We start from the raw sequence: 25,017 nt of genomic DNA on the forward strand, positions 1-25,017 counted from the left end.
GCTCTGAAATCTCCCAGTTTACCTCTGAAACTTCTTAGAAATAGCCCCAAGGGATTTCCCTGGCAGTCCAGGGGTTAAGACTCCCTCTTCCACTCTAGGGCGAGTGGGTTCAATCCCTCGTCAGGTGACTGAGATCCCACATGCCTCGGTATCGTCAAGAGAAAGTGAAAGTTGCTCAGTCCTGTCCGACTCTTTGCAACCCCATGGCCTGTACAGTCCGTGGAATTCTCCAGGCCAGAATACTGGAGTGGCTAGCCTTTCTCTTCTCCAGGGGATCTTCCCAACCCAGGGATCAAACCCAGGCCTCCCGCATTACAGGTGGATTCCTTACCAACCAAGCTATCAGGGAAGCCCTATGGTCAAGAGGAAGAAAGAAGCAAAGAAAGAAGGAAGAAAGAAACAGCCCTAAGTTTAAAAACAGTCTTGAAGTTTACATATCCTTACCAATAATGTTAATGGAGATATTATACCTGATTGCATCAGAGGTACTCTTATGACTCAGTAGTTCAGTTCAATCATTCAGTCGTGTCCAACTCCTTGCAACCCCATGGACAGCAGCACGCCAAGCCTCCCTGTCCATCACCAACTCCCGGAGTTTACTCAAACTCATGTCCATTGAGTCGGTGATGCCATCCAACCGCCTCATCCTCTGCTGTCCCCTTCTCCTCCCACCTTCAATCTTTCCCAGCATCAGGGTCTTTTCAAATGAGTCAATTCTTTGCATCAGGTGGCCAGAGTATTGGAGTTTCAGCTTCATAAGTTTGAGTGAATTCCGGGAGTTGCTGATGGACAGGGAGGCCTGGCATGCTGCAGTCCATGGGGCTGCAAGGAGTTGGACATGACTGAGCAACTGAACTGAACTGAACTGATGAAGAGGTGATGAGTATGTTGCAGAAAAAAACTTATTTAGAGGCAGTTAATAAAATTGTTATTTTTCTGATTTTTTTTTTGAAATTGACATTTGAGGTTAATTTTGTATTCTGTTTTCTTAAAGAAAACTTCCAAAATTGTTTGTTTTAGGTACTACAAAACCTAGATCTATCCTTGATATCATTTAAATTAGCAACTTAACACAATTTACTTAGTCACTTATTTCTCAGGAGGAGCTGTCATTTAGCTTTCTAACTAATGAAGTGGATGATGGGATTTTTATTTTGCTTGGGGGATTCTATTTGGCTCCGCTGAAGTTAACATGGCGATGTCGTCTTATTCCCATTTTACAGATGAGGAGACTGAGTTTCAGAAAGGGTAAGTGCAGGTCACAAAGTTGGTTAGTGACAGAGTCAAGCTGAGGACAGATATCTTTGGTAGTGAAGAATGAGTCTCAGTACGGAAGGGTATGGTATATAGAGAAGAATGGAAAAATGCTAAAAGGGAAGTTGAAAAAATTGGTGATAATAATAAAACACTTATATATGTTTACAATGGGTCAGACAATGTTCTAAGTACTTTACAGAGCTCAACTCATTGATTTTCACAACATACGTAAGAGCTACCATTCTTATTCCCATAATTATTATTATTTTGGCCATTTGGCATGTGAGATCTTATTTCCCTAACCAGGGATCAAACCCATGCCCCCTGCAATAGAAGCAAGGAGTCCTAACCCTGGATTGCCTGGGAAGTCCCTTATTCCAATTTTACATGTGAGGCATTTTAGACATAAATTATCTTATTTACCTACATTAAGTAACTTGCCCGAGATCACAGAGTTAGTATTGATAGAATGTTTGTATGCTCGCTAAGTCGTATCCAACTCTCTTCCGACCACATGCACTGTAGCCCGCCAGGCTGCTCTGTCCATAAGATTTTCTAGGCAAGAACACTGGAACAGGTTGCCATTTCCTTCTCCCGGGGATCTTCCTGACTCAGGGTTCCAACCCTCATCTCTTGTGTCTTCTGCATTAGCATTCAGATTCTTTATCATTGCACCACATCTATAAATTTTAGGACAGTTTTTAAACTTCTTCAAACTTTTTTCTTTCTTTCCTTTTTTAGACCACACTGAGGCATGTTGGATCTTAGTTACCTGAACAGGGATTGAACCCATGTCCCCTGCATTGGCAGGTGGATTCTTAATCACTGGACCACCAAGGAAGTCAGAATTCAAAGTCTGGCTCCAGAGTATATACTTGGAATTGTAAACTCTTGCTGGAGAACGTTTAATATTTCCCACATAATGAATCATTTCATCCTGGGTCAACTTTGCTGCTTCATAAAATGTTGCACCTTGTTCCTCATGCACACGTCTCCTACATCTGCTACCTTGGCCACTAGAACACCAGGAGACTACGTCTATGAGAAAACTCTCAATTACTCATTTCTTCATTCCTTCCATAAACACTTTGTGCTTGTATGTGCAGGTTGTTTGTAACCCAGGGACACTTAAGATGCTATGAAGTTAAACTTTGCATATTCCAAGGCTCCATACAAATAGCAGTTTTATCCCTAGGTCCAGGTCACTGGTCCTAAATTCAGATATGTTGGTTTCTAACTATAAAAGTGAGGTGAGGAAAGAACTTGACAAAAAGGGAGTTGAAAACACAACTCTCCATCTTCGGATTCTGTGAGTTACATGTTTTTTTCTCAAGGCTCCACATCATCTCCCAGGATAAGGCATGGCCTCCAGGACAAGATGTGCCAGATTCTGGTTTTGATTTGCCAACCAGCTGGGTCAAATAAAAAACTTGATTAAGACCACTATTATATGTCAATTATACCTCAGTAAAACTGAAATGAAAACATAAGCTCAGTGTTTCTATTGTTCGTAAAGAAACTTCATGGATTTTGATTCTGCATCTCTCAAGTTTTTATTTAAAAGAAGCACTGATCAAAGATCTTTCCATGAAATCACTAGCAGATGTTGGCGCTTCAGACAACCAGCAAGAAAGGTTCATCCTTAGCAAAAGAATACCTCTGTTATCTACATACTCTGCTTCTGCTGCTAAGTTGCTTCAGTCGTGTCCGACTCTGTGCGACCCCATAGACGGCAGCCCACCAGGCTCCCCATCCCTGGGATTCTCCAGGCAAGAACACTGGAGTGGGTTGCCATTTCCTTCTCCAATGTAGGAAAGTGAAAATTGAAAGTGAAGATGCTCAGTCATGTCTGACTCTTATCGACCCCATGGACTGCAGCCTACCAGGCTCCTCCATCCATGGGATTTTCCAGGCAAGAGTACTGGAGTGGGGTGCCATTGCCTTCTCCATCTACATACTCTGGATGCACTTAAAGAAAAAAGAAGGAAGAGGATGGGGAGAAGGACAAACAATTCAATTTGGCTTGTAATAAAAATGTAATTACTTAGAATAAGATTCTTGTTTGTGTTTTTTTCTTAATTTTAATAGCTTTATTGAATTGCAATCTATATACCATAAAATTCACCTATTATAAAGTGTACAGTGTGATCATTTTTAGTCCATCTATAGTTGTGCAACCATCCACACCATCTAGCTTCAGAGCAAGTCCATCACTTCAAAAAGTCCCCTCAATCCTGCTTGCTGACTTTTACTATTTTACTTTATATATAAAAAATTATTTATTTATTTAGCTGCCTCAGGTCTTAGTTGCAGAATTGTTTACTTATGACATGTGAACACAGCTGCAGCATGTGGAGTCTAGTTCCCTGACCAAGGATTGAACCCAGGCCCCCTGCATTGGGAGTGCTGAGTCTTAGCCACTGGGCCACCTCGGAAGTCCCGCTATTGTTATTTTATAACCTCTTCTTCTGGAATTTCAGACCTTGACCTCAGTAGATACACTTAAGATGAATGCTGTTTATGATTGCACTGCAGTTTGCAGGATCTTCTTTCCAGGCCTGGGATTGAACCGGGGCAGGCAGTAGAAGCATTAAGTCCTAACCACTGGACCGCCAGGGGATTCCCAATGAATGCTTTCTATATTGACTCTTGTTTCTTCCCAGGGCAAGAAACTCTACTTTATTTTCTGAGATCTTTTACAGGATATTATTTCCCCTAATTTTCCTGGCCTCCCTTCTTTTGAAAGTTCTTCAGTTTGCCACAGATGACAGGTTGTTTCTGAGACTTACCTGATGCACTCATTAGTATTCAATTATATCTTCTGGGTGCAGTATTTTGGGCCCTTTGCAAAATAGTCTTCTAACCAGTAACAATAAACAAGCTTTGGTTCCGGTTGTTTAACAGGTACATTTCCAATCCTATCTCCCTCCATGAAAATGTTTTCAGTGAATATAAAAATCAGTAGCCATAAAATTAGGTGAATCTTTCTTTTTTTTCCATGTGGAGTTGTAGATTTACCTCATCACTTTGAAGAGTGTTTATCTATGAATAAAAGTAAAGAAATGATCACCATGGAAATCAGGACAATGACCTCACTAGATATAAAGGACAGGGTTGTGATTGAGAGGTGACTAAGGTCTACTAATGCAGGATTCCTTGGAAGGTGATGAATACACAGGCTTACCTTATAATCATCTTTACACATATTTCTGTATATGTATTAGATTTCACAAGAAAACATTTTTTTTTTAGATAGAGAAAAAAAGATACCCCTAGAGAAATGGATAAGAGTTAAAGATCTTTCACTGTTTGTTCTGCTATTTTTATTGTTGGCACAATTTTCCAGAAACACAGGCACTATCTCCGTGATTAAGTCCAGTTGCAGAGAAATGTTCTAGAACATCACTTAAAAACTTGTTTCTCAGAATTGTGCAAACTAAAACTATATCCTGGAACCTCATACACATTTCCCTATCTCTTAAAACATAGATATAATGTTGATGAAAACGTGATTCTTATGTGATTGCAAAAAATTGAAATGTGTGTATGTTTTACAGTTTACATCATTGATTTGCCTTCTTTGTAATGGTTCTATTTCCTCTCCAATTGCTCTTTTAAAAAAATTATTTATTTATTTGGCTGCATCAGGTCACAGGTGAAGCATGTGGGATCTTTGTTGTGACATACATGGTCAGCAGTTGCCTCGAAGGCTTAGTTGTCCCGAGGCATGTGGGATCTTATTTCCCTAACCAGGGATCAAACCTATGTCCCTGCATTGCAAGGGGATTCTTAACCATTGGACCACCTCAACTGTTCTTAAACACACACATTGCTGGAAGTTGTCAGAGGCAGGAATATGCTGTCTTTATCCTTCCTTCATATTGAACTTATAGCCTTATAAAACAAAACAAATTATACTTTTTTGAATGCTTTCCCAAATTCAGTGTATAAATTTTTTTTTTGCCTCTGTTGTGTCTGTTGTGATGTCAGCCCAGTCACATTTGAAGCTACTGGAAATATTAAGAGAGGAGAAGTAGGAGAATGGGACACAATTAGTATTTTTTTAGTTTGTGATATACTTCACTCTTCTCCCCAACCCCCTTTTTTTAATTAAAAAAATATTTTTTCCAAACCCCTTGAATCTAGTGTGAGTGACTTATTCCTCTGTGAGGTGGTTTCTTCTATCATGTTCCATTCTTATGCTTGCTGACACATTTATCAGTGCTTTTCTAAGAGCAGAGAGAGAGGAAAGTAGGTGACATGATGAAAATATAGACAACAGGAGTTTTATGAAGATAATACCTTTCACTTAATGAGGAAATGTAGATATTGACTTTGAGAGTGGTTCATCTGATTGCAAACATGTTAAATCTTGTTTTTATTCAAATTCAACTGTTCATTAGGTTTTAAAAATTAAGTGAAACTTTTAATATTAAATTTTAAGTACATATAACAGGAATAGTATTTTTTTTATTGAAAAGAGATGGAGTCAGCTCATTTGGCTGTAAAATGAAATGTGGGGTCAAGATGATCCGGCTTTTCAGGGGATCATGTTTTAAAATGTGGGGAAATACAGGCATTAGTTGAGATCATTGGGAGGAAGGCTGTTGAGCAGATTATCTTCAGAATACCTGCCTGCTTCAGTGAGTCAGAGCAATGCCCTCCAAACCAGAAGTAACAGTCTCTTTATCCTGTTGGTTTCTCTAGTGCTTTCCTGGAACTTTTCTGCGTGTGTGTGTGTGTGATCTTAGTTCTCTGACTGGGGATTGAACCCAGGCTTTCGGCAGTGAAGGTGCAGAGTCCTAACCACCAGACTGCAAGGGAATTCCTCCTTATAATTTCTTTTATGGCACTTAACACTTTGTGGGCTTCCCTGATAGATCAGTTGGTAAAGAATTTGCCTGCAATACAGGAGACCCCAGTTCGATTCCTGGGTTGGGAAGATCCTCTGGAGAAGGGATAGGCTACCCACTCCAGTATTCTTGGGCTTCCCTTGTGGCTCAGCTGGTAAAGAATCTGCTTGCAATGCAGGAGATCTGGGTTGGATCCCTGGGTTGGGAAGATCCCCTGGAGAAGGGAAAGGCTACCCACTCCAGTATTCTGGCCTGGAGAATTCCGTGGACTGTATAGTCCATGGGGTCGCAAAGAGCTGGACACGACTTAGCACCTTTCACTAACACTTTGTACCATTTCTTATAGTTGTGTATGTGTTCTGGAGTTTGTTTTTTAACTTTCACACTTTTTAATTTTATTGAAGTATACTTGATTTACAATGCCATGTTAGTTTCAGGTGTTCAGCACAGTGATTCAGCTATATAAATATATATGTGTATATACATATATTATTTTTCATATTATTTTCCCTTATAGGTTATTGCAAAATATTGAGTATAATATTGTGCTATACATAGGTCCTATTTTATATATAGTAGTGTGTATCTGGGCTTTCCTGGTGGCTCAGATGGTAAAGAATCCACCTGCAATGCGGGAGACCTGGGTTCAATCCCTGGGCTGGAAAGATCCCATGGAGGAGGGCATGGCAACCCACTTCAGTATTCTTGCCTGGAGAATCCCATGGACAGAGGAGCCTGGCGGGCTACAGTCCATGGGGTCACAAAGAGTCGTACATGACTGACCGACCAAGCCCAGCACAGCACAGTGTGCGTCTGATGACCCCAACCTCCTAGTTTTCCCCTTCCTCCCCTTCCCTTTCTGGTAAACATAAGTTTGTTTTCTATGCCTGTGGGTCTATTTCTGTTTTGTAAATAAATTCATTTGTATCTTTTTTTTTCAATTCCACATATAAGTGATATCATATGATAATTTATCTTTCTTTGTCTTGCTTACTTCACTTAGTATGATAATCTCTAGTTGCATCCATGTTGCTGTAAATGGCATTTTTTCTTTCTTTTATATGGCTAAGTAGTATTACATTTATATATGTATCACATCGTCTTTTCCTATTCATCTGTTGATGGACATTAGGTTGTTTCTATGTCTTGGCTATTGTAAATAGTGCTGCAGTCAACATTGGGGTGCATGTATCTTTTTGAATTACAGTTTTCTCCGGATATATATATGCCCAGGAGAATTGTGTATGTGTTTGATTTCTCTCCTTGACTGTATCTTATGGGTGCGAGAACACTTAGCATGTCTTATTCACCAGTTCATCTTTGTATCTTGCATAGTGCTTTGCTCATTATAGGCTTTCAATAGGCTTACTCAGTTCATGAATAGATGACAGACTGAGTCAGCAGCACTGGTTTTCTTTCTTGGCTTTGGTTAACCACATCTGCTGAGCATATCAAACAACCCCAGACATGAGGCAAAACCAAGTAATCTTATGAAAATAAAACCATACTCCAAGCAAGAGAAATTCTGAATCTTAAGCCCAAGTATGAATCAGAATAGACAAATTTCAAGTAGTTCACTCTTAGAGACATTAAGTGAATCACAGGCATTACCTGTGATGATAGGCAGAAATGATACCTAATGATCTACAAGCCTTCATGAAACAGTAGACATTCTATGATGGTATCATTTTTGGCAAGAAGACAGTGAAAAATCTCGAAAATTGCTCACATCAAATCCACAGCAGTAGCAAACAAGATATAGTCTTTAGAGGCTTTCTATAAGAAAAAGCTTGCTACTATTTTCCTTTCAAGAGGAAATGTTCGTATGTGCTAGTAACTTCAGTCGTGTCTGGTTCTTTGCGACCCTATGGACTGTAGCCCACCAGGCTTCTCTGTCCATGGAATTGTCCAGGCAAGAATACTGGAGTGGGTTGCCACACCCTCCTCCAGGGGGTCTTCTTCACCCAGGATCAAATCCTTGTCTCCTGCATTGGCAGGCAGATTCTTTACCACTAGTGCCCCTTGGGAAGCCTTTTCCAATTCATAAGATAAGAAGGTAAAGGATTCAAAGAAGACATCAACAATATACAGAATCTACTTTTCCCTAAATATTCAAAAAGTTCCTTCTCTACCAATAATACCCATTAAAATACAAGACAGACTGTTACTTCTTCCACAATGAAAGGCAAAACACTTTTATCAACTTCTTCTAGCTACCATCCCATTTATTTGCTCTCTTGCCACGAAACTTCTCTAAAACATTTTTTTTTTCATTTTAGTTTATTTTGGCTGTGCTGGGACTTAGCTGTGGAGCACGTGCGTCTAGAGTGCACAGGCTCAGTAGTTGCAGAGCTCGGGCTCTCTAGTTGTGGTGCACAGGCTGCATCTTGGTTCCTAGTTCTCCGACCTGAGATTGAACCCCACCCCCTGCGTTGGAAGGTGGGTTCTTGACCACTGGACCACTAGGAAAGTCCCCTGCCACAAAACTTCTTGAGAGAGTCGTCTATCCTTGTATTCTTTCCTACATACACCCTGATCAGGTTCCTGCCCCATCAATCCACCAAAACTGCTACGAAAGTCATGAAAGAGCTGCTTGTTGGTAAATTCAATGGACAATCTCCATCTTCATCTTGAGTCACTTAGCAGCGTTTGAAACAACTGATTATTACCGCTTTCCTTCAACACTTTGTTCACTTGACTTAGCAGATACCACAGTCTCCTGGTTTTCCACCAACTACAGACAAGTCATTTCCCTTTGCTGATTTCTTTCCACTCCTTGTTTCTTCATGTTGGATGTCCCAGGGATCAATCTGGAGACCTCTTTTCTTACTGGGCTTCCCTGGTGGCTCAGATAGTAGAGATTCTGCCTGCAATGCAGGAGACCCAGGTTTGATCCCTGGGTTAGGAAGCTCCACTGGAGAAAAGAATGGCTACCCACTCCAGTATTCGTGCCTAGAGAATTCCATGGACAGGGGAGCCCTTACAGTGCATGGGGTTGAAACGAGTCAGATACGACTGAGTGACTAACAGTTTCAAATTCTTACTACACTCACTCATCTCATCTCATGACTTTGGATTTCATCTATGCATCAGAGATGCTCAACTGATATCTCTAGTCTGGATCTGTCTCCAGATCTGTATGGCCAGCCACCTACTTGACATCTTTACTTCGAAGTCTAGTAGATATCTTAGACTTAATATGCCCCAAACTGAACTCCTAATCTTCTCCCCCTTAAAGTCTACTCCACCCATAGTCCTCCCCATCTCAATGAATGGCAACTTCTCTTTCTAATAGTAGTTGGAATCATCCTTGACTTCTCTCATTTCTCATTTATTCTCCTGCCCCACTCCCAATTTTTGTTGGCTGTTTCTTCAAGACATATCCAGAGTGGCTGATTCACTTTGCTGTGCAGCTTTACATGGCATTGTAAAGCAAGTATACTCCAATCTAAAATTTTTTTTAAAAAATCCGCTTCTCTCTGCCTTCATTGCTGCCACCTTGGTTTGAGCCCTCAGCACCTCTTCCCTGTACCACTGCATCTCTCATCTAACTGGTCTCTGTGCTTCTCTCTCGTGTTCCCTACAGTCTGTTTTCAATGTCGCATCGAGAGATCCTTTTAAAACACCAGGGAGATCAGATCACCTCTCTGTTCAAAATATTCCAATAGGTCCCATCTTAGAGTAAAAAGCCACAGCCACCACCTTCTACTTTCCCTAACACTCATTCTTCTTTGGCCACACTGGCCACTTGCCAGACCTATTCCTGACTCAGGGCTTTCTATTCCATCTACTCCTCATGCTCGCCCTCTGATGTCTACTTGGTTCACTTCTTCCATCCCTTCAAGTCTTTCTTCAAATGCTACTTTCTGAGTTAGATCTACTCTGACAACCTTTTTTTTTAAATTAATTTTTTAATTGGAGTATCATTGATTTATATTGTTGTCTTAGTTTCTACTGTACAGCAAAGTGAATCAGCCATACATTTACACATGTGCATGTGTGCTAAGTCGCTTCAGTCGTGTCTGACTCTGTGTGACCCCCATGGACTGCAGCCCGTCAGGCTCCTCTGTTCATGGGGTTCTCTAGGCAAGAATACCGGAGTGGTTTGCTGTGCCCTCCTGCAGGGGATTTTCCCAACCTAGGGATTGAACCTGCATCTCTTACATCTAACTTGCATTGGCAGGTGGGTTCTTTACCACTAGCATCACCTGGGAAGCCACATCCACTCTCTTCTAGATTCCATTCCTATATAGGTCATTATAGAGCCCCGAATAGAGTTCCCTGGGCTATACAATAGGTTCTTTTTTTTTTTTTTTAAACAGTGTTTTTAAAACAAGCTCTGGCCAGTTTTATTAAAGAAAAATTGTACATGATTTACTTTTCACCAGTCTGTTCTGGCATGCTTCTAATAATATCAGAATCACCTGGATCAATGATAGCCAGTGTGCACACTCTGTAGTATTTTCCACATGCTGTGCCCAATTCAATATTATTGCCACCGTAGTGATGGACACCAGTTTTGGTCAACATGGTGTAATACTCTATTTCAGATTTCCTCAAGGCTGGGCAGCTGTTGGCGAGGATGACCAGTTTCTCTTTGCCTTGTCTGATCATTTTCAGAGTCTGTTTGTACCCCGGCACGTACTTTCCACTCTTCATAACCAGCTGGAGCCTAGAGTTGATCAACTCCGGTGACTTTTTCGTCTTCTTTGTGGCCACCATCTTCCTGCTTTAGATGCAGGACGCCCCCAACCAAGAGCAGCTGCCAAGATGGCCGGGGAGTGAGAAAGGCAATAGGTTCTTATTATTAGTTACTTTTTATATAAGTAGCGTGTACATGTCAATCCCAGTAGTCCAGTTTATCCCCCACCCCATTATCCCCTTTGGTCACCATAAGTGAGTTCTCTACATCTGTGACTCAATTTCTGTTTTATAAAGAGGTTCATTTCTATGACCATCCTCTTTAAAATAGAAACACTGATCTCCAGCATTATTCCCCTTTTTGGACTTATTTTAATCTACAGCACTTATGTTGGCAGACAGAAGAGGGCTTGGCACTGAGCCTGCGGCTCTACAATATTTAAAGCTTGGGGGGAGAAAGCAGCAAATGAACCTAAACAAGAGCTTTCAGTGAGGCAAGAGGAAACCCAGGAAACTGTGACCTCATGGAAGGCAATAATGGGGAAAGTGTTTTAGAAGTGCTCATCTGGATTGAATGCGACTGAGACGCTGATAAATATTGGACACAGAAGTGAGACTGGTCTTAGGAGATCTCAAGAAGAGAATTTTCTCACAATGGCACAGACAGAGGATAGACTGGACTGAAGAGTAAGGGAGGTATGGAGATAATACGTATATACATGTGCTCAGGCGTGTTCCACTCTTTTGAGACTCTGTGGACTGTAGCTGCCAGGCTCCTCTGTCCATGGGATTCTCCAGGCAAGAATACTGGAGTAGGTTGCCATTACCTTCTCCAGGGGATCTTCCAGACCCAGTGATCAAACCTGTATCTCTTACATCTCTTGCATTGGCAGGTGGATTCCTTACCACTACGTCACTTGGGAAACCTGGAAACACGCAAAATACCTTTTGAGATGTTTTGCTGTCAAGGGAAGCAAAGAAAAGAGGCATAGCTCAAAGTAGATGTAGGGTCAAGGTAGGGTTTTTAAAGTTAGTGTTCCTAGAGCAGAAATGTGTCCAGTAGGGAGACAGAAAATGGTGGTGCAGAAGAAAGAGGATAAATCTTGGACCAAATTCCTTAAGAAGATGGGAGGGGGAGGAATCCAGAGTTCAGTGCAAGTGTTGACCGTTGATGAAAGTGAAAGTGTTAGTTGCTCAGTTGTGTCCCACTCTTTGCGACCCCATGGACCCCATAGCCCACCAGGTTCCTCTGTCCATGGTATTCTCCAGGCAAGAATACTGGAGTGGGTTACCATTTCCTTCTCTAGGGAATCTTCCTGATGCAGTGATTGAACCCAGGTTTCCCACGCTGCTGGCGGATTCTTTACCATCTGAGCTACCAGCTAGTAGTGTTACCCGATGGTTCAGTGAGTAAAGAACATACCTGCAATGCAGGAGACACAGGAGATGCAGGTTCGATCCCTGGTTGGGAAGATCTCCTGGAGAAGGAAATGTCAATCCACTCCAGTATTTTTGCCTGGGAAATAAATAAAATAAATTTTTTAAAAAATTTAAAAATAAAAAGTTTAAAAAAAAGTGGTGTAAAGGTGAGTTCTGTCAGAAATTCAAAATGTCATAAATTAGACTTCCCTGGTGGATCAGTGGTAAAGAATCTGCCTGCCAATGCTGGAGACACGGATTAAACCTCTGGTCTGGGAAGATCCCACGTGCCACGGAGCAACTAAGTGCGTGTGCCACAACTACTGAGCCAGCACTCTAGGGCCCAGGAACCACAACTACCAAGCCCATGTGCTGCAACTACTGAAGTCCATGTGCCCTAGAGCCTGGGGTCCACAACATTACATGCCACAACAAGAAACCTGAGCATCACAACTAGAGGGTAGCCCTGACTCATGGCAACTGGAGAGAAAAGGCCATGCAGCAAAAAGACCCAGCACAGCTGAAAGCAAATAAATACAATTATTTTAAGAGGTCATAAATCATAAAATGTTAAAGCAGGATAGGACACGGAACTCCTAGTAAACAAAATACTGTGGCATAATCTTCACAGTATCACTACTCAGTAAATAGTAATTTATCTTGTGTTTTTTGAATACTCATTTTGTGCTAGATATTGTGTCCTTGTAATACATAGTCAGAGATATTTGGGTGATAGGGAAAGAATTCAGAAGGAAGATTCCTAATCATTTCCCCATTTCATTTGGGGCAGCCCATTTAATGTTAACAGTTTTACTTTCTCCAACAACAGAATGAAAAGGATATTTCCTATGATATTTGAATATTATTATGGTGGAATGTTTGTGCCCCCTTTCAAGTTCATACGTTGAAACCCCACCAACATAATGGTATTACTTCGGGAGGTTATTAGGATTAGGGCTTCCCTGGTGGATCAGATGATAAAGAATCTGCCCACAGACCAGGGTTCAATCCCTGGTCAGAAAGATCGCCTGGAGAAGGGAATGGCTACCCACTCCAGAGTTCTGACAAAACATGGTCCACAGGAGAAGGGAATGGCAAACGACTTCAGTGTTCTTGCCTTGAGAACCCCAGGAACAGTATGAAAAGGCAAAAAGATATGACACTGAAAGATGAACTCCCCAGGTCGGTAAGTGCCCAATATGCTACTGGAGAAGAGTGGAGAAATAACTCTAGAAAGAATGAAGAGACAGAGCCAAAGCAAAAACAATGCCCACTTGTGGATGTGACTGGTGATGAAAATAAAGTCCGATGCTATAAAGAACAATCTTGCAGAGGAACCTGGAATGTTAGGTCCATGAATCAAGGTCAACTGGAAGTGGTCAAATAGGAGATGGCAAGAGTGAACATCCACATTTTAGGAATCAGGCTCCTCTGTCCATGGGATTTCTAGACAAGAATACTGGAGTGGGTTGCCATTTCCTCCTCCAAGGGATCTTCCTGACCCAGGGATGGAATCTGCATCTCTCACACCTCATGCATCGATTGGCAGGCAGGTTCTTTACCACTAGTGCCATCCATGAAATTAGCCATAATAGATTAGTGGTTGTCCCAAGAGAGGGGAGGAGAAAATGGGGAGTGACTGTTAACAGGCATAGGGTTTCTTTCCGGGGTGATGAAATGTTCTGGAATTAGTGATGATGGTTGAATAACTGTAAATTTTCTAAGACCATTGTATACTTTAAATGGGTGAATTATATGGAACACAAATTATATTGCAATGACTATGTTAAATGTACTAAAATACCAATGTCGCCAGGAATCTAACTTCTGACTTACACAGAATTCCTCTCTTGGAGAGCAGAAAATATGCAAAGACATGCGGTCTAATTTTACTTACGAATTCCTTACATACCTAGCTGTCAGGTTACTATTTTAAGTAAGTAGCAGAAAGAAAATTGTGACTCTTTTAATTCTGGAATGCAATTTTAAAAATTATGGTGAAGTAAACCATTCCAAACAGTATATTCTTCATACAAGGCAAAATCTGTAATTTCATGATACTGTTAAATGTTGACCGCTGTTTAGATTTGCATATTATAAAATATTTGCATTCTTCAGAGACTAGATTGATGGTTGCCAGAGGCGGACAGGGCGTGGGCAAAATGGAGGTCAAAGGGTACAAACTCAGTTATAATAGTCCCTGGGAATGTAATGTACAGCATGGAGGCTATAATTAGCAATACTGTAGCATACATTTGAAAGTTGCTAAGAGAATAATTCTGTAAAGTGCTCATTCCAAGGGAAAAAAACCCCACGAAACTATGTGTGGTGATGGATGTTAACTTAAAATTAAGTGGTTATTATTTCCCAATATATACATATGTCAAATCATTGTTGTACACCTAAAACTAGTATGTTGCTATGTCAATTACTTTTATTTCAATTAAAATTTTTTGCATTCTTGTTCAGGTAAGGACGATGGTTTCTTTTTCTTGGCTCCACAAGTCTGCCTTGTATATGCACTTCATAATTTTCTTGGTCTCAAACCGATTTATACTTTCAAATTTGCCATCACTTTGTTTTTGGGTTTTTTTTTTGCCATCACTTTGGAACACACTTTTTTCTTTTAAAAAATCTGAAACTCTCTAAAAGGACAAAGCAAAATGAAGTTCTATTTGTGTTAAAGTTTTCTTCTAAATGGGCTTTCTCTGGGGAGGTGGAAGAGTCAACGTTGAAGTTTTTCAAAATGTGAGCGGTTAGGATGGTAGTGAACGCTGGCCCCAGAAAGCAGACATTTTTCGTTTTCTTTTATTTCGTTTGGGCAGCATCGTGGCTAGTCCAGGCGTTTGTGAGACGCTAAAGGGAAAAACCTGGAAGCTAAGGAGCCGCTGCGGGCCGGGGTCGCGGCCAGGCGTCCTCTTCTGGCCAACCTTCCCGTTGTGAGTGCAGCCATCCAGCCCCAGCCCCGCGGCCTCCGCCATCGCCCGGCCGCGTGGCGGTCCCGGGAATCTACCTGGGCCAGGCCTGCCGCGCCCCCGCCCGCGCCGTCGCCATGGCACCGCGCCGCCCCGCCCCCTCGGCGCTCCGCCGGCCCGCCCGCGGCCCCCCTCGCCCCTCCCTCTGTCCCGCGCTGCTGCGGGGGAGAGGGTGGGGCGGAGGCGGGAGGAGACGCAGGCGAGAGGAAATAGGCGGTGCGACGCCCGCGGCCCATTGGCTGCCTCATGCTAGGGCCAGAAGCCCCGCCTCTCCGGAGGGGTCACGTGATCCCTTTCAAAGATGGCCGCCCTGTTGTTTTGATGAATAATACTTGGTGGGGCGAGGGGTAAGAGTAGGGGTGGAGGGGTAGGCGGATTTACTCTACCAGCGAAAGCATCGCGAGTCCGGTCCTCCCCCTCCCCCCTGCCCAAGCTCCGCCGTGGAGGAGGGGCGTGGCCGGCCTGCTTTGGGAGGGGAGGAGCTTCCCTCCTCAGTGCTGGGCTCTGCCTGGGCGGCTGTGGGGTCGCCTTACCTCGGGGCACCCACTCTGCAGTTGAACACTTCCCGCCAGGGTCAAAGGGTAGGAAGGAGAGCAGGATCTGCTGAGGAAGCACAGCTGCCGCGCCACCACCACGAAGACCCAGCAGGCTCCGGGCACGAGGAGAGCTGGAGACCGAGCTCCTTAGTCTGGGTAACCTGGAAAGCAGAGGGTAAATAAGTGGCGCCTTAAGATAAACCCTGTAGCAGCAGCAGTGGCGGTCAGAAGAGGCTGCTGGAGGCGGCAGCAGCTGTAGGAGTCTGGGGCGATTGGAGTGACCGACGCTAAGGCATTTCAGTGCCTCTCGTGTTCTTATTTTTTAACCTCTGACTATGCAATTCTGAAACCTCCCCCATTCGGGGGACCAGACAGCCCGATAGATACCTACCACTCTCCTCCCGCCCTGGTCTCAAAGAACGGAAGATCTCTCCCTAACGCCTTTCACCATTAAGAGGAAAGCGATGGAGGAGCTGAGCGCTGATGAGGTGAGAAGGTTGGGGGACACCTTGGGAGATTAGTTGGCAACTCTTTGGCGCTTTGGGTAGGCATGATACTGCGCCAGTGGTGCCTGGCCTTTGGGCAGCAATGGAGATGACATCTAAGAATAAAATGAGTCCCTGAGAGGGTCTCCGATTGTATTCTCTTATATTCCTTTGCCTTCTTTTTGCATCCTGAACTCCATTTGCCTCTTTCGAGTTTTCTTTTAGAGTCTAGAGAAGAGGAGAACATATTGAGGTTTTCATCCTTTTTTTTTCAGGGTATTTAAGCTAGAAGGGCTGGATTTACATCAAGTTGTGTGTGTGTGTGTGTGTGTGTGTACGCGCCCGCGCGCGCATATACGTGTGCGCGCGCGCGCCTTACTGCAGAGATTGAAAGAATAATTTTGGGTGGAATCAGAATGTATGGGTGTATGTTTTTAAATGGATTTGAAATCCTAAGTATGTGTGGACACTTCATTGTATAAGTTGATTAAACATTACGTGTATGTTTGGGGATGGCCTACAAGCAGATTCTTTGATATTTAACAAAATATGTATCTTCTCAATAGCTTAGTGAATTACAGTTAAAATTTAGCAGTTTAACAGATCAGTAATGGCTTCTGGCGTACTTCTCTTGCAGCGTGATTTTTTCTAGTTTTTTGTCCCTTTCAAACTAGTGTTTTGCTGTAGCAGACGCTGAACAGGAAGCAAATGGAAGCAAATAACTTTGAAAATTCCCCCTATTATCATTTCTGAAAGGATTCTTACAGATCCCTTTCTAGATGTTTTCTGGGTTATTTAATAATAATCTTAAAAACTGGCATTTAGGGTACAGGGGATTTCCTGTGATTCTGTTGACTGCCCCCTCCCTTCTTTTTTTTTTTCCCCTCCCTTCTTTAAAAAAACAAAAAACAAATTGAGTTTCTCTTTCAGGACCCCTCCTGGCCTCCCTGTCTTCTACCTACCATTCTTCCACCGGTTCTTGTAAAATTTCTGTCCCTACTGTATTAGAAAAGTAGATGTCAGTCAGGCTGGTTGAACTGTAAAACTTCCATGCTTCAGTTTTTGCTACAGAGTAGTCAATATGTTTACATAGGGACTAAAATTCTCCAGAGTGAGGCAGGGGAGTGGTGGGCTAAGGATCAGGTAGGAAAGGAAGCAAGTAATTTTGTTGCTTTGATACCTGGCTGTTTAGAAAGTCAGGATTACCCATTCTGTGTTACTGACTTTGTTTTCTAAATGCATCAGTAATGTAATCTTAAATTAGAAAAATATTGAACAGCTTCTTTCAGGTAGGAACTATCAAGAGATCCTCTTAGAGGCACTCCATTTTGTGTAGTTTTTTAAAAAAGTGAACCCCCCCTTAACAAAAAAATTAATCCTCATGGATCATTTCTCTTAAGGCCAAGAGTTTTTTAAGTAGTAGAAATTACATTTTTCTTGACATTCTCTAAATAGTTCCTGGTTTAGAAGTTTTTACATTCTTGAGTTTTCACCAAGAAATTGTTTTCAAACCGTTAAAGCATACAGACAAGTTAAGGAGCTGTATAATCTGAACTGCAGCTCTTCACTTTACCCAGTCCTTGAGGGAAGGTATTAACTTTTTTGACCATATAAGGAACAAATGTAATCATTGTGGAGGAGATAGACATTTTTCAAGGTCAACAGGATATTAAATATGAAAAATTTAATTCACTAATACAAGACCAATATAAAATTATGTTCAACAAATTAGTTGGCCTGACCACAAAGGGACAGTTCAGTAATTTTACTCTCAACAGAATCTAGAACAAATCTTTTTTTGGAAAAAAAGTTAAAAAAAATTTTTTTAATCCATTTCCTTTAATTCTGGGATTAGGTGAACAGTTCTTAACAGAGACATTTCTGAAGCTTTTGCCTTATTGTTACTCTGTTGGTGGAAACTCGTGTCATAGGTGTGGTAGGCGACATTCATTTGGTTAGATAATATATTTATGTTGTTGAAAGTTCAAACATGCATCTCAGGGTGTAAAACATCAACACAATGACCTTTCAATCTAAATTAGGGACTCAGGTAAGACAGGATTTTATATTTTAGCAAAATGGAAATAGATGAGAATGTAATCCATCAAAAATAGAGGCTGCTATAACCAGGCTAGGGCTTCCCTCGTAGCTCAGTCGGTAAAGAATCTGCCTGCAGTGCAGGAGACCTAGGTTTGATTCCTGGGTCGGGAAGATCCCCTGGAGAAGGAAATGGCAACCCACTCCAGTATTCTTGCCTGGAGAATTCCACGGACAGAGGAGCTTGGTGGGTTACAGTCCATGGAGTCGCAAGAGTCAGACATGACTTAGCTACTAAATCCTCATCATCATCATAACCAGCCTAGTAGCTTTAGAAGATTGTACATTATGGGTACTTTTTGGTCCTTCTCATTGATCACCTTGAACTCTTGTACTTTTCCTTTCTTCTGCTTTCTAAGTAGAGGATTTCTTTAACTTCAGTGCTGTTTCTATAGCACATTACAATGAGTCCTTTGCTGTATAGAGCAGATCCATGACTAAGTTTATTCTCTTCAGGAACCTCATTTCAAGGCGTCATTATTTACATTGCATTCATTCTGTACCCTGCTCATGTTTGTTTGTTTGTTTTAATACCAAAATAATGCTGTGATTAGAGCAGGTATTTTAAACTATTTTCAACTGTGGCAATGATGTGTTTTCATGGAAATGATGTGCGTTGCTTTGTTTCTTTATTTTTTTTTGGGCAAAATCTTTATGACCTAGTTCATCTTCAAGAGGGCTGGCTGGGATTCAGGGTGTGGTAAAGGTTTTAGAAGTTGTCTTCCCTCCCAAATGCAGAATGTGTGACCTTGGATATTTTAGCAGTTTTTTTGGTGGAAGGGGACTGATATTTATTAACAGTCTTAGAAGCCTGCTCTATGCCAGTCACTTTACAACCATTGTTTCATTTGATAAAACAGAGCAATTCAGCAGGTCCTTCAGATTTCCTTGTTTTATAGGTGAAGCAACCGAGATTTAGGTTAAGTTCATAGTGCCCTGGCTTAGAAGTGGCAGAATTGGAGTTCATACCCAGGGTTCCTGATCTAAAAGCTCTTTTTACTATATTTTACTGCCTAACAACTGGCAATAAATTCACCACAGCTTCTCTATAAATATCCTACTGACATGCTTGATCTGCATAACTCTTCTGTAAAAGTGTTGTTCTTCATGAATTCATTTGTGATGTGATCAAGTTTATATTCTTTTTGGTGCTGACTCTCATCACTCTCCTCCAATAATCATTCACTCAGCAACTGTTTTTTTAAAAGATGTTGTGTGCATCCCCAGCAATGTGTTAGGTAGGTTAAGAGAAACAGTCTTTTTCTTAAAGAAATTATTATGAGATTGGGGAATGGGTAGGGCTAGCTAGGAGTCCAGCAATTACAATACAGGGTGCTAAGAGCTATTTTGGACATGTGCACAGTAAGACTCGTAAGAAAATCAAGGAGGGAACCCTGGTAGGGTAGCATCTTAGTGAAGACTTTCCAGAAAAAGTGATGCTTGGGGACTTCCCTGGCGTTCCAGTGGTTAAGACTCTGCCCTCCCACTGCAGAGGGCACAGATTTGATCCCTGGTTTGGGAACTAGGAACCTGGATGCCTCATGAGTGCCCCCCGCCCACTCCGCAAAAAAAAAAAGGAAAACTGACCTTTATACTATAGAGCCATAGTTGTCAGGCAGAGGGCTCTTGGAATGGACTGTGAAACTGGGGAGCTCAGGAAACTGCAAATAGTGGACCTGGAGATAGGATTTGTGGGGGAGTGGCTACAGGCAGACAGGCACCAGATCTCAGACAGAAATGCTCAGGTGTTTGAACTTTCTCAGTAAGACTGTATGAAGCCTTTGAAGGGTTTTAAGGGATTAGATGACTGGCAAGGTGTTGAAGGTAGGTGGGAAGAAGGTGGCTGCAGGCTGGGAGATGCCTTCAGAGATTGCTGTTGCTGTTGAGGGGCCAAGCAATGGAGTCCAAAGGCCTTGGCAGTGGGAATGGAGGAGAGCAGACAGGAGAAATATTGAGGATCTAAGTTAACCCACTTCTGATGCTCAGATTGATGTGAAGGAGGTGGAGGCAGGGGAGGAAAGAAAAAGATAACTCCTTGATTTCTAGTTTGAGAGAAGGATGGATTGGAGGAGAGAGGAGAAATTCCAGACAAGGAGCAGATTGTGGAGAAAGAAGATACTTGTTTGGGTTACTGAAAGATGACCCAACATAGAGGCCCTTACCCCTGGCCTTTCTACTCTAGCATCTCCATTTCTGACCATTTCTTTGTTTGTAACAGGCCTCATGACCTAAGCTCACTTTTTCCCCAGTAGATAATTGCTGCCCCTCACTTTATAACCAGGATTCTCCTGAAGCCTGCTAGGAGGGTGGAATGTTACCTCCCCAGACCCTTTCTCCATTCTTTTTGGTTCATTTTAGCTAAGAGACAGAGAATGGTAATGATGTTAGCTGATATTTATGAATTCTTAAAATGTGCTAAGCACTTAACTTGTTCAGTAAAGTTGGTATTCTTATCCACTTTTTACAGATAAGAAAATTGAGGCTGATAGCAATTAAGCAGTTTGCCAAAAAGTGCACAACCAGGAAGTGGTAGAACCTGGATTCTAATCCAGAGTCAGATTCCAGAGTTGTTAATCCCGTTACTAAACTTCCTCCAAAAGAATAATCTGAGCAAGTTGTGGTTACGGCATTTTTATTTTCTCTTTTGAGATGGGAACTAGAAGCAGTAACCCCTTGTTATTGTTAAGAGTGGAGCTCATCAAGTAGCCTTCTACTCTTTTAGGGGGAAAAGATGGCAAGATTTCTGATGAGGGGTCCTTGGATCTTCAGGCCTTTGCTTGGCACACAGAGCATTTTCTGAGAAGGTACTTGGAGTGTGTCTAGGTGGAGACGGCTTCTTGTAGCAGCTCCTTCAATGATATTTGCCGTTTACTTGCTACGTGTCAGGCACCACGTGAGACTTGCTGGTGTGGGGCTCCTTTCTGGTGGGAGGGGCCGTGATAAACATCCGCATGAGGTGTCATTTGGTGGGCTTCCCTGCTGGTCCAGTGGTTAAGAATCCTCCCTGCTGTGCAAGGGACACCAGTTCGTTCCTTGGTCCAGCCAGATCCCACATGCCACGGAGCAGCTGAGCCTGTGAGCCCCAGCTGCTGACGCCTGTACACCCTACAGCCTGTGCTCCACAACAAGAGAAGCCACTGTAATGAGAAGCCCTCACATCGCAACTAGAGAAAAGCCCGCTTGCATCAGCGAAGACCCAGTGCAGCCAAAAATAAATAAGTATTTTTGAAAGATGTCATATGGTGATGGTACCATGGAGAAAGATAAAATAGGCTATAAAGGGTTGGAGAGCAGTGAGGATAAGAGAAGTGTGTGCAATTTTGGGAGGTGACTTCTGGAAAAAAATTTAAAGGATGATGGTGCCATCTGGGGGGAAGAGTGTTCGCAAGAACAAGGGACAGCAGAAACCAGGGGCATGTCCCCAATCTGCTTCAGGAACACCATGGGGGTCAAGTGTGATTGGAACCTGCTGAGCAAGGACACAGTGGCGGGAGGTGAAGTCATTCATTTACTCAACAAACATTGACTGAGTTCTAACTGGGTTTCACTCAGTTGTAAGACGCTCCCCGTGCCGTGCTGCTATGCTAAGTCACTTCAGTTGTGTCCGACTGTTTGCGACCCTGTGGACTGTAGCCCAGCAGGCTCCTCTGTCCATGGGATTCTCCAGGCAAAAATACTGAAGTGGTTGCCATTTCCCTCTCCAGGGGATCTTCCTGCCCCAGGGATTGAATTCACGTTTCTTAAGTCTTCTGCATTGACAGGAGGGTCCTTCACCACTAGCGCCACCAGTTTTAGTCAGTTCTGAGATGCTCCCCACCCTCTTTTTTTCCTTCACCTTTTCGAGTCTTTGAGCTTGGGATGCTTCTTGGTGTAATCGCAGCTGACCAGGTGGCAGCTGTGACACAGTTGTCATTTCCTGTTTGTGTGCAAACCTGGTTATACCTGTTCATGTTGTTGGCCTTCAGCTGAGCACTGTGTGTGATCAGTGTAGTTGCCATGTTAAATGCGTGCGTGCTCAGTCACTCAGTTGTGTCTGATTCTATTGTGATCTCGTGGACTGTAACCCGTCCGGCTCCTCTGTCCCTGGGATTTCCCAGGCAAGAATACTGGAGTGAGTTGCCATTTCCTCCTCCAGGGGATCTTCCTGACCCAGGGATCAAACCCGGGTGTCCTGCATTGCTGGTGGATTCTTTACCACTACTCCACCTGGGAAGCCCGCATGTTAAATGCCTTCCCCCAAATTATACTTTGATCAGCAGTAAAAGCAAATGTTACTTTGTATGAAAAAGAGAAAGGAAAAATGGCAGTGGGAAGGGTGGTCTTGATATTAATAAAGAAAATGGTTGAAAGAATGACCACGATTTCATATTTTGTTTTTAATTTTGGCTTCTATGGGTTCTTTATTGGGGCCCTGGGGCTTCTCTAGTTGTGATACGCGGGTTCCAGAGCTTGAGGGCTCAGTAGCCATGCACGTGCAGTCTTAATTCCTCCATGACATGTGGGATCTTAGTTCCTTGACCAGGGATCAAACCTGAGGTCCCTGTGTTGAAAGGCAGATTCTTAACCACTGGACCACCAGGGAAATGGCAATTTCATGTTTTATTGCAAAGCAACAACCAAGTACATTAGGGAGCCATAGAAACACAGAAATCTACAAGTCTCTGAAACTGTGTCACATTTTGAAATTGAACATACAGGTAGAGGGCTTCCCCAGTGGCTCAGTGGTAAAGAATCCACCTGCAATGCAGAAGCTCAGTGGTAAAGAATCCACCTGCAATGCAGAAGCTGTGGGAGATGTGGGTTTGATCCTTGTGTTGGGAAGATCCCCTGAAGGAGGAAATGGCAACCCACTCTAGTATTCTTGCCTGGAGAATCCCACAGAGAGAGGACCCTGGCAGGTTACAGTCCATAGTGTTGCAAAGAGTCGGATATGACTGAAGTGACTTAGCACACAGCACATACAGTTAGCAGGATTGCCTTTCACACCCAAGCAATGCATTCGAAGGTCAGAGACACATCACCTTTTCAGAAATTTCAAAGCAGTGAAAGGCTGATACAACTGATTACTACTCTGGTCTGGTCTGTTAAGGCATTTTGTTGTGATTTAATAGGTAGTGGGTTTTTTTTTAACCCCCTGTGTAATGCAAAAAATAATGTTGCAGTTTACAGTCAGTGACATTTTGTATATGATGATACATTGTATATGCCCAGCTTTGTTCTAGATCATGAGGCTGTAGGAGTGAGCAATATAAGCAGAAATCCCTGCCCTCATGGGTCTTACGTTTTGATTTCTGTTTTAAGAGAATCATTTTAGAGGCTGCTGTGAGGAGAAAAGATGAAGAGGGGAAAGAGTTAAAGTGGAGAAGAAAGGTCAGGAGGCCAGCACAGGAGTCCCAGGACCAGGGTCAGTGGTGGAGAAGGTGAGAAAAGGTCAGACCAAGAATGGTCAGATATTTTGTGGGTAGAGCCAGTAGAACTGGGTAATGGGATGGATGTGAGGTGTGAAAGAGTGGAGTTAAGCATGGCCGTTTGAGTTGAGATGTCATCAAGTGCATTGATAGAACAGAGCAACATGAAATAGCAGCTGCTTACACCAGCTAGATGTTTATTTCTCTCTAAATGGAAGTTTGGGTAGGAGGCTGGGACCACTGTGGTAGGCGCCTTCTGTCCAGTTGTTCCAAGTCTCCTAACATATGGCTTCCATCTTTCGTCCACGTCTGTCTGCACTGTAGCCAGAGGGAAGAGAGGAGAGGGGAAGGAGAAGTCATGCTCCTCTTTTTTTTTTTTTCTTGACTGTACAGCATGTGGGATCTTAGTTCCCCAACCAGGGATTGAGCATTAGGAGCAGCGTGCAGTCTTAGCCCCTGGACGACCAGGGGAGTCCCATCATGCTCCTCTTTAATGGCACAGCTTGGAAGTTGGACCAGTCACTTCTGCTCACTTCCCGTTGGCCAGAACCTAAGTCACATGGCCACAGCTCCTAGCTGGGAGTCTGAGAACTGCAGTTCTTGCTGGGTTAGCCATGTGCTCATCTAGAAGTTCTGTCATGTGGGAAAGGGTACTGTCAAGGCATTACTGTTTAAACCCTTCTTCCGAGATCTAAAACATACTCCGTGCCTTCCCTCTATCAGCCTTCAGAATCTCTGGGTGTTACACAGTCCAAGAACCTTTAGATTAAAATGCAAGTTATCAGCTGCTCTCTGTTCTCTGCTCCCCACCCCCATGTGCTGTGGTGGAGTTGGATAGAAGCATGGAAATAAATCCCCTTTGGAAAAGGGAAGAACAGGGAGTACACATCCCTGACTGGTCCACAGCTATCGTCAGCTCCTGCCAGGCCGTGGTGTGGAGGCTCCCTGCCTTGGCAGCCGTGGGTGTTCCTCTTGCAGTCCACTTAGCAGCCCTGGCTACAGTCCACAGGGTCGCAGAGAGAGCTGAAGCACGCACGCACTGTGCTTTCTTGGAGGAACTCCCCTGTCCCAGCCCTCTGTGGTAGCTTTTCAGTGTGTGTGTTCCTCTGGGGCCAGGTCATGGAGGATATCCCCTTCCTGGGGCTGAATAGTGTCTCCCGGTTGTCTCCTTCAGAGAGAGAAGACTGAAGGAGTTGACTTCTTCAATCCTACTTGGTCTCCAAATTACCATACTGAGCTAACTTAGACTAGACTGTGGCTGTGACTTAGGCAGACCTGTCTTCCCTTTTATCTCTGTGTGCAAATCGGCAAGCTGCAGCTTGAGTATGTCTTGTTCTTGCGGGACT

General features: G+C 43.0%; 2 protein-coding genes across 3 annotated transcripts in view; one reads left to right on the forward strand and one right to left on the reverse strand.

The window, feature by feature from the left end:
• Window positions 1–10,451: 10,451 nt before the first annotated feature.
• LOC122452198 (60S ribosomal protein L30-like) lies at window positions 10,452–12,231 on the reverse strand. Its single transcript, XM_043485683.1, has 3 exons — window positions 12,175–12,231; window positions 11,658–11,677; window positions 10,452–10,872 (listed from the first exon to the last, which is right to left on the reverse strand). The coding sequence occupies exon 3, from the start codon at window positions 10,830–10,832 to the stop codon at window positions 10,485–10,487; it is 348 nt and encodes a 115-aa protein (XP_043341618.1). The 5' UTR covers window positions 10,833–10,872; window positions 11,658–11,677; window positions 12,175–12,231; the 3' UTR covers window positions 10,452–10,484.
• A 3,204-nt stretch (window positions 12,232–15,435) lies between these two features.
• UBE4B (ubiquitination factor E4B) overlaps window positions 15,436–25,017 on the forward strand; it is a 124,660-nt gene continuing 115,078 nt past the window's right edge. Inside the window, exon 1 of one of the 2 annotated variants that reach the window (XM_043486389.1) lies at window positions 15,436–16,169. In XM_043486389.1, the coding sequence (XP_043342324.1) occupies window positions 16,146–16,169 (24 nt within the window). In that variant the 5' untranslated portion in view covers window positions 15,436–16,145. The remainder of the gene's footprint in view (window positions 16,170–25,017) is intronic. The other variant, XM_043486387.1, reaches the window with a different exon arrangement.

The sequence above is a fragment of the Cervus canadensis genome, chromosome 13 (genome assembly GCF_019320065.1).
Source record: "Cervus canadensis isolate Bull #8, Minnesota chromosome 13, ASM1932006v1, whole genome shotgun sequence".
Lineage (NCBI taxonomy): Eukaryota > Metazoa > Chordata > Mammalia > Artiodactyla > Cervidae > Cervus > Cervus canadensis.